Raw genomic sequence first — 13,955 nt, forward strand, 5'->3', positions numbered from 1 at the left:
AGTGTTCCATGAGAGAACTAAACACATCGAGATTGACTGTCACTTTGTTAGAGAAAAGATACTCTCGGGAGATATTGCTACAAAATTTGTGAAGTCGAATGATCAGCTTGCTGATATTTTCACCAAGTCCCTCACTGGTCCTCGTATTAATTATATACGTAACAAGCTCGGTACATATGATTTATATGCACCAACTTGAGGGGGAGTGTTAGTTTGATAGTTAAATAGTAGTAAATAACCCTAATCCCATATGTATTAAGAGTAGGACATGTAATATATATATATATATATATATATATATATATATATATATATATATATAGGGCTCATTGTATCATTGTCAATATTAATCAATAATATTTTCTCCCGTGCATTTCTCACAATACTAAATGCATGGTAGCCTTTGGATTGAAAATACTGCTGCATGTTGATTGTTTCTCTCCTAGAAACTTTGCTAGTCTTGCATATTATACAGATTCTGGTCATATCTGTCATTTCTTAAAGCTTCTCCTAGAAGGGGACATTGAGATTGGGACAAAGGGCCTTCAATATGATCGTCGGATCATTCAATTTCTTTGATATATTCTCTAATTATAATTTGTGATGTCGGGCGAAGATTCATCCTCTATTGCATTATCAAGTGGCTAATCGATTGTGGAGGGTGGTCCTTAATTTGTTTGGGATGCAATTGGTGATGCCGGGTAAAGTGAAGGAGGCATTACAAAGTTGGCCTCACAGGAGGTGGGGGAGAGAAGTCTAAGGGAATGGGCTGTTGCTCCCTTTGCGATCATGTGGGTTATTTGGAAAGAGAGAGATAGGAGAGCATTTGAAGGGGTGGAACAAGATTTTGTAAAATTTCAAAGTAGTCTTTTTGTTTCTTTTTTACTCATGAGGTCCCTATTTGTATAGAGGAATTGGTCTCTATTGTGGAGAACCATATTTTGGTGTAGGTTCTCTTTTTGGTATACACAGTTTCCCGTTAATAAAGTTATTTACCTTACCAAAAAAATATTCTTAATTATGGTAGCTGCTAACTATTGCATGATCTCTGTAGAATGAACCTAAACACATATAATCTATTCTAGCTATGCATGAAAAGGGGATAGATCTATACGCCCCTAAGAAACTGGCACATAGTCCATGGGCGGCTAAAAACGTTAAAATTGGGAGGCTTTGTCAAGGGAAACTAGACCCTAACCCCTTGGGGAGGCATATTCACCGGTTATCTGGTATTCTGATTGGGCCTGTCCTTTACTTTATCTTTTCAATATTAATTTAATTCTTCAAATAACCGTATATGTTTTGTTCCTCAATTTTTTATTCACTCTGAAATAAATTTCAAAAAAAAGAAAAATTGGCACATGAAAAGGGGATAGATCTATGCATGAAAAGGGGATAGATCTATACGCCCCTAAGAAATTGGCACATAGTCCATGAGTGGCTAAAAACGTTAAAATTAGGAGGCTTTGTCAAGGGAAACTAGACCCTAACCCCTTGGGGAGGCATATTCACCGGTTATCTGGTATTCTGATTGGGCCTGCCCTTTACTTTATCTTTTCAATATTAATTTAATTTTTCAAATAACCGTATATGTTTTGTTCCTCAATTTTTTATTCACTCGGAAATAAATTTCAAAAAAAAGAAAAATTGACAAAGAAATTATGAATGTAAAGTTGTATGCCTATACAGTTGTATATAGGTGTTTTTTCTTCCAAATTCTATAAATTTATTACTTGATCAAAATGAAATGTAAAAATGTGACATAAGATTTTTTAAAATGAATTACATATTTTCTTAAGAAATATGTATAAGTATGGTACTATGGTCCTGGTCCATCATTGCGACCTGGCCAATTTTATATGTTTAAACCTAGGCATATGCTAACACTCTCCTGAATTGTAGATTATTGATTATATTTCCCAAGTTTGCTTCAAGTGCTTTAGTGATGTATCTGCTAGATTGAATTGAACAAATAAAACTAGTGGAGATACGGCTAGAATATATCTTATATATAAAGTGATAATAAATCTCTATGTGCCTGATACTCTTATGGCATTAAGTTAGTAGCAATATGCAAGCTTTAGTAACATAACTGCTAGCTAATGAATTGAACCAACAAAAGGATGTACTTATTTCTAACCATTTGCTGCATTTGTTATACGGAGGTTGGTTTCCTCTTCTCTTTGTTTTTCCTTCAGCCACTTCTTTGATTTCTAGTGTTGCTCGTGATATTCAAATCAATTTTATCTTGTTCCAGTCTGCTTGCTGGGCCATGGCCAAATCATGGCTTGATTTCCAGGTTGATGTGGAATTAACCCGCCTGCAACCAGGTGAAGGGGATCACTTCAAGAATTTTGAAGAAGCAATTAATAGAAGCCCAGAATTTGTAGATGGTGTTTCTCAGCCAACTGCTGGACCAGATAGTTGGCCACTTCAAGTTGTGAATCAGCAACCTAGGCACCTCTCTGCCCTTCTCCAGAAACTCCATTCAAGGTATTCATGCAGTCCGGTTTCGCTCCAGGTTTTTCTTTTGTACTTCCTTATCTGAAATAAATTAAAATTCTCTGTAATCTAGTGATACGGTGCATGAAATTGTTGCTCGATCGTGCAAGGAGCAGCAGAGACAAATTGAGGTATAGGCTCATGTTCTTGTATCGCTTCTCAACCTTTTTACTTTTTCTTTAGAAGAGTAATCTGTGTTAGTCTCTATTTATTTTAGTCCGTTTTATCTATTTAAAATTTAGTCCCCCCACCCCCACCCCCTTACACACACAAAAAAAAAATGATGAGAGACATCTTACCAGATGTTTTAAACATGGTGAGTCTATATGCACAAACATTTGGCCTGTCTTGTCTTATGATTTAAGTAATTTTGAATGATGCTTTAGAAGGAGAAATAGGCTACCATTGCGTGCTACCTTCCACATCCATGGATATCATATTTTGGTGTTAGTCCTCTCACGACTTTACCCACGCATATGTATCAAATGTATGTTTGTGTAATGCAGCTCAGTCCATAGCTTTTTCCACCATAAAATCTGGCATTTCAGATCTCTCCCTCACTTCGTCTTGTGTCATTCTCAGATAAGCCTGGTTCCTTCCATTTTCTTTGCATATAGAATGGGAGCCTTGGTGTCATGGTAAAGTTGTCTCTATGTTACCTATAGGTCACGGGTTCGAGCCGTGAAATCATCTATTGATACTTGCATCGGGGTAGGTTGCCTACATCATATCCCTTGGGGTGCGGCCCTTTCTCAGAACCTTCGTGAATGCGGGATGCTTCGTGCACCGGGCTGCCCTTTTTATTTTTGTTCTGTATATAGTTACTTGGGTAGGTGATGACTTTGAGTAGAGTGTCTTTCATCCTGTCCGTCTCCTTGGTCCCATTCTAAGTTACTACATCTTTCCTGCGAGGAAGGGAGTGTATATTAGCTGAGTACCGGTTTCATCTTAAAAGTATTATAGTTTCTATGATCTATTCTGCAGCTTTAACCAAAGCTTTTGAACAGATGAACCTTATGTTAGGAGACATACCAAGTTTGCTGGACATCATATGGTCTTGGATATCGCCTTCTGAAGATGATGCAACCTTCTTCAGGTAAGTCACTTTTCACACTTTATTGTACATGGGCGGAGGCTCTTTGTTGCACATACACAAAAAGACTAGGTTATTCTGCAGTATTTTGAGATTCTTATTGTCTTTGTAAAGCTTCTAAATAGTATTTAACGTTGATGAATTGTTTCACCTCATTAAAACATAGTAGTTAGAATCGGGACACATTTATTTAAGTACTTCCTGACACGCCTCTTTCCCTATGGGTCTCATTCTTTTCCTTGAGTCTAACATGTGGAAGCTCCATGTGTAAATGGGTGGTAGTAAGATTCAAAACTGAGACTTCTGCCTACGTTGGCACTGTGTTGAATTGTGCGTGACCACCTCATCTTAAAATATTACAAACACGTCACATACTGATTACCCCTCTATCAGCTTTATCATGTTAGATTTTTTGATGTCAATTGTCCAAGGGATAAGGAAGGCCTCTAGAGGGTACTTTTGTTGTTTTTGGTTCCTGGTACAGAGTAATCTTTATGTCCTTGATAGTCAGAATTACATGAATGATCTATCTATACATGATGTGTTTAATAATAGACTAGTCCACAATATGCATAAGTACTTGTTATTCTTGGAGATTGAGCTTTATGCTGGATATGATTTATGCTGAATGCACATTTTCTTTTGCTTAGACCTCATGGTGACCCACAAATGATGCGCCTTGGTGCACACTTAGTGCTTGTGCTCCGATACTTGCTCGAAGATCAAATGAAGGATGAGTTTAGAGAGAAATTACTGACAGTTGGTGACCTCATTCTTCACATGTAAGTATTACGCAGCATATTCTTTTTGTTGGTGGTATTGATAGGCATCTGGGGAGTCAATTGATGCTCCTTTCATATATCTCATATTTTTCTTCAAAATGAGAGTTTGGAGAACATAGCCATAATTCCACTGCTTATAGCATCTAATGTAATGTTGGTAGAAAAATCAGCACAAATTTGCAATATATCTTATTTGATTTGATGTACCCACGAAAATTAAGGAGAAAACTAAAAGTTTGAAAATGCATGACTAACGCCTATCAACCTTTATCTATCTATGCTATGTACTGCTTTGTCTACGATATCTATGCTATGTACTGATTGTGAGGTGTCCTTTTGAATTATTTAGCTGTAGTTTCCTTCAATAAGTAATTGCCTAATTGCAAAGTATAATGCGAATAAATTTGTATGCAATGAAACTGGACACGTTCTTACACTTTCAATCAAGTTAGACTACATAGATCATACACAATGAGTTCACGACAAATATACATTATCTTTTGTCCCCCCTAGAGCCTTGGTGAATGAATGTATCTTCCAACTCGTCACAGTACAAATAAAATTGGAATAGATGCATCTGGATTTTGGTTTTTTACGAACAATGAGAATCAACTTTTTGTGACTGATTAAAAGAAGAATCAACTTCAATGTGCTTAACCTCTCATGGAACATTGAAGTATAAATAAAATGTGATGCAACTTGATTTCAGAAATCAATATCTTCATTCTTAATCCCTTGGACATGGTACCAGAAAGTTCCATTTTGTAAAGTGGTAGCAGACACGACACCAAGAAAATGTGTGGCTAGGAGCGGAAGAGATCAAGGTGTTCAAGAAACCTAAGGAAATGGTTGTGGAGATTCGAAATGGAGTATGCTTTATGCAAAGAGGTGGTAGCAGAGAGGTACGACACAACAGAAGAGGGGTGGACTTGAAATATCACAATGTCATTTGGTTGTTGCTTGTGGAGGAGTATCATGAAGGGGGAAAGACTTTAGCGGGCATATCATTTTTAGGGTCGGGGTTGACATTAGAATTAGCTTTTGGAACCACAGATTTGAGGTTCTGAGGGCCTCCTTTCCTCGCGTATACAGAGTATTAAACCAGGGAGGGATGACAATCCAACATATCTGAAGGGGCGCAAGAGGGAGGTATATTTCAGGGACCTCGGTTTTGGAGGAATCTATGAGACTGGGAGATGGGGAGTTCCAAATTTAGTTCGAGCACTCTACAAGCAGATCATATTGCCTTCTACGCATGATTCATGGAGGTGGGGTTTCAGAAGAAATAGTTTCTTTCGTAGTCAAATCATACCCAGTGTTATCTAATATAAAAAGCGCAAAAATTGGGGTCCATTGATGCTTTTGGAGCAAAGTGTAAATACAGCAGGGGCTTTAATGAAGAAAGGTCCAAATGAAGGAAAAAAAATGTGATTCAAGAATACTATTATAAGCATAAATAACACAAAGGGATTTTAAAAATTGCAATAAAGTGAAATATTTATTAGTTATTGTCGTCTATTCAGCACAATGTCTATTAGTAATGAGACGTGCACCTTAACGCCGTGGTGACTGAACTAAAGCATAAGCCAAGCAATTCACTCAGTCTGTTTTGCACCTAAGCTTCAAGGCTTAAGCAAGTGCAAGCCTTTAACAACACCCGTCATACTACCAAAAATTGTTGGTGAGAGAGGAGACATCATTTACAGGTACGGATTAATAAGCTGTCCTGGAAGGGAACGATACTGACAGTGAAGAATCTGAGGTGGATAACTGTGACCTATGTCTATTGGTGCTATACATGCAAATATTCGGGCGAAGACCTTGATCACCTTCTGTTGTAGTGCAAGGTGGCCCCTGGTTTGTGAAGGGTGATTTTGAATTGTTTCGGAATATAAAAGGCGATATAGGTACAATAAGAGATATGCTACATTTGGTCTCTTAAAAGCTAGAAAGAAGATCAACGGCATGGGAGGTTACCCCGCTAGCTGTTATGTAGGTTGCATGGAAGGAGAGCGGTGGGAGGGACTGAAAATGATTTTGTCCATTTAAGGAATATCCACTTTTTTTTTTTTTTTATGTAGCTATGAGATACCTGTCTGTATAAATGATTTGGTGTCTGTGCAGAGAATCATATCTTGATGTAGGTTCTCTACTTTTTGGTATACGTCTCATATATATTGGTTGTTTGTGTTTGTTCTTGATTGGGATTTGCATTTCGTCTCAAGTTTCATGGAGAATTAATGTCTTCATCTGTCGATTTTCTTTTTCATTGTATCTAGTTTTTCTGCTTCATTCCCGTGATAGATCAAAGTAATAATGCACTATTTTCATTGTTATCTTCAAATGTTATCGTCCAATATCCAGTGTCTGTTATTTTATAGGGTTGTGTTGTTGGCTTCTGAAGTCTGAACTGCAATTGCAGGTATACTATGTTTCTTTTTACAAAGCAACATGAAGAGTTGGTTGGGATTTATGCTTCTCAGTTAGCTCGTCATCGTTGTATCGATCTCTTTGTGCATATGATGGAGTTAAGGCTAAATAGCAGGTAAAACCCATGTAATGCTGACTTTTATTCCTCTTTATTTCCTATTTTGGTTGTTGGTGATCCATTTATTTTATTCTTTCGATAGGGAATTTCGTAGATTTCATTTGATGGGCATGCTTATGAGTTATGGCATAAAATACCCATCGTGTGGTTTAGGTACTAAAAAGCGTGCTGTTAAGTATTATGACCCTTTACCCGTTGGAATTAGCCGAGGTGCGCGCAAGCTGGCCGAGACCATGGTTATAAAAAAAGTATTATGATCCTTTATGTGTTTGGTACTTTGGTATTTGACTTTCGTCGGTGGCAAATTCTTTTTTCCTTTTGTTTTTTGAACAGGTAAGTAATGGATTCTTATTGATAGTAAAAAATCTAGCTCTACAACGGTGCTTGTATATTTACATAGTCAGAATCCTCCTACACAAAAACAAAAGAAAGGATTCCTTTCTGTAAAGTTCCTATCCCTGTAGTGAGTCAATTAAATCTACCAAGCTATTTTCATCTCTGACATCCTGAAGAGTACACCTAATAGCCAAAAAGCCATAAGCATATAGACTTAATCTTCAGACACAAATTCTTAGTGGGTTGCAGTTCAACCTTTTGTGCCTGGGTGTTGTAGCTTGTAGATGCCTTAACTTTACTATGCTGTTGTGGAGGACATTTTCTGCCTTGTTAAAATATCTGTTTGCATTGGCAGGCTTTTGTTTAGTACTAGTAAACTTCCATCTTCTTCGTACTTTGGGGCCAATTATTCAGAAATTGGATGAACTCACACAGGTGAAGTGGGATGTCAAGGAAAGTTGACCAATAAAATAAACTATAGATTATTGCAAAAGTATAGGTTGACTCATTATGAATTTGGCCTTAGTTTGCTCCTTACTAATTCTGAAGGGATGCGCCCGGTAACAACTAACTAAGAAGCATAAGAGTGCAGGTGATCTTAAACTTCTGGTGTTCATGTATAGACTTTAGGTCAGGAAGTCTGGTGACAACTTACTATAAAAGCCCCAGGCTATGATATATTGGTCAGCTAAACATGGTGTTTGTCGTTGCCATAACGCATGCTTTGCGTCTGACTTTCTCCCCTCTTCTCGTCCTTATGTTCCCCTTGCACGCTTGCTGAGTGTGTGCATGGTCAGTGTAAGGGTTTTCTTTGCTTTCTTGTGTGATCGAACTTGGAAAAGAACTTCTTGAGAAATGCCCCCTTTTATCTTCCATATAATCTCAACGTGTTATAGTCAATGAGTTCGTGCTGAATCTTCCTTTGTTAATTTTGGCAGGAACTTTAGGAGGTTGTCAACTAATTAGTAGTAGTTTTTATACCACGCATGCTATTGGATGCATAATGACTAGCTGGGTTAAAGCTTTTGTTGGTCATTTTATCAATTGATGCCCTTCCCCTCTAAACTTGTCACTTAAGTGGTTTTTTTTTAAATTAAAAAATTTACATTCTCGGGAAACATTCTCTAATGCAAAGACCAAAAGTTGGAAAATGAGTATGAATACAACCTGTTTATATGGAAGTAATTTTCATTGCAAGATTAGGGCCTACGATACATTAGTCTAATGGTGTCTTTCTTTTGTTTATTCCTTCTACTATCATCCTTCCTTTAAGGGTGAGTGGGAATTATTTTGATTAACTATAGTTAATTTGATGGATTGTATCCTTGCTATCCAGGTTAAAAAAGATAATTGAGCTATGTAAGTTGTTACTTCATGCAACACGTTCTTGCATAAACTGTGGGAGTTCTTATTTTATGACTCAGGAACAGTTCATTCTACTTTATCATTACTAGGATCTTGGTCAGATGTTTTGGTTTAGACTAGTTTTAATAGCTTTTCCATTGTTGACAGCGTTCGCGTCAGGTATAAAATATTCCTTTCTGCTATTGAATACTTGCCATTTGCTCCAGAAGATGATTCAAAGGGCAGTTTTGAGGATATCATCGAAAGGTTCCTTTATTTCTTAACACATATTTCACAATTTTGAAAACATGCAAAATTGAGTTCTTTCGAAGGACTGACGTTAGATTGTAATTATTTTAAACAGGGTTCTTTCAAGGTCTCGAGAAATCAGAGTCGGGAAATATGATAATGAAACAGATGTTGCAGAGCAGCATCGATTACAGAGCCTTCAGAAAGCTTTAGTAATTCAGTGGCTCTGCTTTACACCTCCTTCAACAGTCAATAATTCTAGGTCCGTTAGTATGAAACTTCTTTTCCGGGCATTGACACACAGGTCAGTTTTTGTTTCTCGTTTCTTTTTAATTTTATGTTCCTCGAGGTGACTCAAATGATCATGGAATTGACTTGCAACTACTTCCACAGCAACGTACTGTTCCGGGAATTTGCTCTTATCTCAATGTGGAGGGTTCCAGCAATGCCAGTCGGGGCTCATACTTTACTCAGTTTACTGGCTGAGCCATTGAAACAACTCTCAGATGATCTTGTTTCTGTTGAGAGTCATGAGTTCTCGGAGAATTTAAAGGAGTTCCAGGACTGGGTACGCTTTTTTGAGACTTCTAAAGAAGATATGGATACGCCTTTGGTTTGCTTGTTATTTCTTAAATTTTGTAGAAATTATAATCGTAATATTTTGTTTTTGCCCAATCAGAGTGAGTTCTATTCATGTGATGCAACTTATCGCAACTGGTTAAAGGTTGAGCTAGAGAATGCAGAAATTTCACCAGTTGAACTCTCGGATGAGGAAAAGCAGAATGAAGTTATAGCTGCTAGAGAAACTCTTGATACATCACTCTTGCTTCTACAACGTGAGTGAACGAAACCTATGTGAGAAAAAATTGTTCAGAAGATGTCTAGTCTTGGAAGATATATTGTCTTCTCAATATGATTCGCCTACCCCTTGCCCCAGTTTTCATTTTTCCCACCTCCCCCTCTCGTTGGTTTTCTTCTCAAGTATATGGCCTTATATAATTGAATTGCCGGGCTTCCAGAAAGTTAATGTGCTGAATATGTGTCTTAGGGCAAAAGAATCCCTGGTTAGTTCCAACTGAAGATCACATCTTGGAAAGTGATGAGCCTGTGTTCCTCGAGTTGCATGCTACTGCGATGCTTTGTTCATCATCTGGTGATTGTTTGGCGCCCGATGCCACCTTGTGCACAACGTTAATGAGTGCCCTTTACTCTTCAGTCAGTGAGGAAGAAGTATTAAAGCGCCAGATAATGGTATGCTAATTTTTTGTCGAGTCAAATGCGGAAGTTGTAATTGATGTTGTACTGGTCCTCAGAGGACATGTTCAATACATAAGCCTCCTCTCTTTCTTGTGGTGTCTAACTTTTTATTATACTTGGACTGCGTCGGTCAATTTCTCTATTGATCAAGATATCTATCAAAAGTGTACAAGGTATGGTAGCTTTAAAATGGTAGCCTCCCTGCCAAGATATCAGTTCCAAAAAAGGTGTAGTCAGAATGAGCATTCTAGCTAGCAAATGTACCTAAACATGAGTAAGTACATTAGTCTGCGGCAATGGTCTATTGGTACAATGGGTTATATAAAACATGGAAGTACATGCACTGACATTTTGAAAGCAGAAGGTTAACTAAAATAAGAGTTATTAGTTACTAGTTAGTACACATGCTCATCCAGCCATAGGTCTCGTAACCTCTGTAATGGGTCTCTAGCCTTATTAGGCTTTTCTGTCTGAAACAAATTATTAAAATCAACTCTACATTAAACAGGATTCAATGCAAAAGGTTATGATTTAGGAGGACTTCGACCTTCTATATAAATGTAGTAATGTTGGCGATTGCCATGATGTTCGTGCAGGTGAGCGTCTCCATATCATCCAGAGACAACTATTGTGTCGAGGTTGTATTACGCTGCTTGGCAACAGAAAAGGATGGTCTTGGGTCACATCAGTTCCATGATGGTGGTATTCTTGCTGCAATGCTTGCTGCTGGCTTCAAAGGTAATGAGATTCTCTAGTTGGTGAGTTTGTTTTTAGATTAGCCTTCTCCCTGTTTCCTAGGCCTCCAGTTGATGCAATTGTCTTCTTGGAGCTCCTTTTAAGGCCAGATTATCTTAAGACTGCAAACTATTGTGTGCTTTTAAATATGACTTGTTATGTGTCATTATTTTGCATTCCATCTTTTTCTTCCTTTTTTCCATTAACTAGTCTCATTCGTTTGGGGCTGTGCATCTTCGGCCTTGAAATAAAATTGTGTTAGCCTCATCTTGATTCGTGCTGATCGATTAGTTTTTGGGTTTCATATTCTTTATTCTTATTCTTTTTCCCAATTTTTGTTTAACTTTTCTTTTTCAACATCTTTTTTATCGCTTTCCGTGTTTACATTGTCATTTCACCTAAGCTTACTTGATGCTTCCTCCTTCCTCTATCCCATTTTGATTGATCTACTTATTGTTTTAGTATCTCTTTAAAAATTGACATAGTTACTTAAATAACAATGTCCACCACGTTGAACTGAGTGCAAACTTTGGAGATCATGGTTCAAATTCCGGCAGAGACAAAATAATAAGTGATTTCTTCTCATCTGCCCAAGCTTTGGTGGGCATAATTGTCGGGTACTTGTGCAGGTGAGAGGTAGCAGATACCTAGTGGAATACTCGAGGTGCGCGGAAATCGGCCTGGGCAGCAGGCACCACTGTTGTCAACAAAAAGTAAAGGAAAAAAACAAAGTCCACCAAAAATCTTAGCCCAGCCTAGCCCGTTATTTGATAGAGTTGGCTAAGATCTTTGGACCTCATTTAAGAATGAGGCCTTTTAGACCGGCCCAAGCAAAGCCCGCCGACCCTTGAGGTCTGACTGAGCCTAGGCTGTGCCGGCCCGTGGGCCAAATGGAATAAATGTTGAACTTAAAAATATAAAAATTGAAAGGGTATTTTATGGATGAGCCATGGAATATTAGATATTAGCCATCTGTATGTGGATGAGCACTGAAATATTAGATTACCCTAGAAGAGAAGTTTTTCCCGTTGCTTACAATGTCAGAAGTTGTAAGTTTTGCAGGAGGTATGTTGTTTATATATGTTGTTACTTTGATATGCTAAAGTATTATTTCTTGTGCTAGTTGGCATGATGTGTAAAATGAGAATTCTGCTGAAGCTCATTGCCTTTTCTTTATCTCTTTTGTATATTAAATTTATCTTCATAAAGTACCTCATTCCTTGTCACAGGGGAGCTTATTCGCTTTCAAGCTGGAGTTACATTGGAAATCTCTCGATTAGATGCTTGGTATTCTGGCAGTGATGGTTCTATTGAAGGCCCTGCAACCTACATAGTGCATGGTCTTTGTCGTAGGTGTTGCATCCCTGAAGTTGTTCTGCGGTGTATGCAGGTGAGCTTGATATTCGAACTCATAATTTCTAATTATTTACAGTATTGTGTGTAGGCTATCACCTAGAGCAAAATTCCTATACCATAAATTTTCATTTATCTTATTTGACAATTCTGAAAATTTGAATAGAAGCAAAAACTTCAAGGACGTGTCTGTTTGTACTCTCAGTTGTGATCTGTTGGACTCATTTTTAGGTCTGTGTGTCGCTTGTCGGTTCTGGTAATCCACCTAATAGCCATGATGAGTTGATCAACCTTGTCACAAGTCCTGAAACTGGATTCCTTCGTCTCTTCAGTCATCATCAATTGCAGGTAAGCTAACTGGTTGGCTTGTACCCTTTATGCACAGGAAAAGAGCTACTATCAACTAAACGATTGTTAGGTTTGACAAAGTCTCATTAGTTCTCATGCATACATCACTTGTAGCATTAATATATTTGTTGTCTTGTTTTTCTGATAAATTATATTTGTTGTCTTGTTAGCCGGTTAATTTGATCTGTTGTGCAATAACTAGATCTTGCTACTAAAGTTGAAGCTCTCTTTTCATACAGGAGTTTTTGTTATTTGAGAGGGAATATACAATATACAAAATGGAACTCGAGGAGGAGCCGACCTCTTGATTTCATTAAGGAGCTTAAATACTTGGCAGGCTTGTTTAAATTTTGGTTATGGTGTATATTTTTGTAGTCTATCAAAATTAGAGTTCTTGTTTGGATGGTTGTTACCTATTGTATTTTATTTATTATATTGTTACACTAAATACAATGTTTTGATTGCTATTCAAATTTTTGATTATATCGTATCGTTACATTCTTTGTTACATAACGATGTAAAGATAGATCCCTTTATGTAACGATCGATTCTGTGTGGTTGCGTTGTTATTGTTGTTTTTCTCATCTGGCCCTTACTATATTCTGTATTACTTTTTGCTCTACCTTTTTTAATAATTACTCTACCTCATATTCCAGGGTAGGGGTAAGGTTGCGTACATCTTACCCTCCCCAGATCCCATTCGTGATCCCATTTGTGAGAACTCACTGAGTTGTTGTTCTTGTACTCTACCTCGTATTCTACTTTTTTTAAAAAAAATATTATACATTTAGGGCTCATTTGGTAAGAGGGATAAGGAATAATTAATTCCGGGACTAAATTTAAGGAGTTTATTCTATGTTTGGTTGGTAGAAAACTGCGGTATAATTAATACCGGGTTTGTAGTGTTTTTTTATCCCCATGGAAAGGTGGAATAACTAATCTTGGGATAACTTCTTTTCTACCAAACAACCACTTATTTTTCAAATTTCTGGTGTATTGACATTATGAAACTATGAAAAATGATATGATCTATTCAAATATTTTATTTGTTAAAAGCTATACGATACTTTAAAAAATGATTTGTAACTATCATTCAAACAAGTTGTATATAAGGCCACAGTTTTTTTTTATGGCACAACAATTGTATGAAAATCACATTGGTTGGTTAGAAGATAAAACTGTGAAGTTGATGTTTCCCTGTGGCATCTGGAATTGCCTGTTGATTGAAATTTGCAGAATTTTGCTAGAAAGATAAATCTTTTGAGTCTTACTGCCAGAAGCTCTACTTATAGATAATCGTGTATTCGACTATCTACTTGATTAAGGCATGTTCTCCCTCAAAATCACGTACAATCTCAGAGGTGGTGAGATTTTATTTCTTACCGAAACAATGGAGGAACCCTTGTTA

General features: G+C 37.3%; 1 protein-coding gene across 2 annotated transcripts in view; it reads left to right on the forward strand.

Moving 5' to 3' along the window:
* Positions 1-13,116, forward strand: part of LOC104246045 (nuclear pore complex protein NUP107) — a 47,749-nt gene extending 34,633 nt beyond the window's left edge. The window contains exons 11-24 of one of the 2 annotated variants that reach the window (XM_070158494.1): positions 2,258-2,493; positions 2,576-2,633; positions 3,510-3,598; positions 4,246-4,377; positions 6,800-6,922; positions 8,774-8,872; positions 8,970-9,158; positions 9,248-9,422; positions 9,534-9,690; positions 9,903-10,105; positions 10,708-10,849; positions 12,076-12,236; positions 12,431-12,547; positions 12,787-13,116. In XM_070158494.1, coding sequence (XP_070014595.1) covers positions 2,258-2,493; positions 2,576-2,633; positions 3,510-3,598; positions 4,246-4,377; positions 6,800-6,922; positions 8,774-8,872; positions 8,970-9,158; positions 9,248-9,422; positions 9,534-9,690; positions 9,903-10,105; positions 10,708-10,849; positions 12,076-12,236; positions 12,431-12,547; positions 12,787-12,855 — 1,950 coding nt within the window. In that variant the 3' untranslated portion in view covers positions 12,856-13,116. Of the gene's footprint in view, positions 1-2,257; positions 2,494-2,575; positions 2,634-3,509; positions 3,599-4,245; positions 4,378-6,799; positions 6,923-8,773; positions 8,873-8,969; positions 9,159-9,247; positions 9,691-9,902; positions 10,106-10,707; positions 10,850-12,075; positions 12,237-12,430; positions 12,548-12,786 lie in introns of both variants that reach the window. The other variant, XM_070158493.1, reaches the window with a different exon arrangement.
* Positions 13,117-13,955: the final 839 nt, after the last annotated feature.

The sequence above is a fragment of the Nicotiana sylvestris genome, chromosome 10, assembly GCF_000393655.2.
Source record: "Nicotiana sylvestris chromosome 10, ASM39365v2, whole genome shotgun sequence".
In the NCBI taxonomy this organism is placed as follows: domain Eukaryota; kingdom Viridiplantae; phylum Streptophyta; class Magnoliopsida; order Solanales; family Solanaceae; genus Nicotiana; species Nicotiana sylvestris.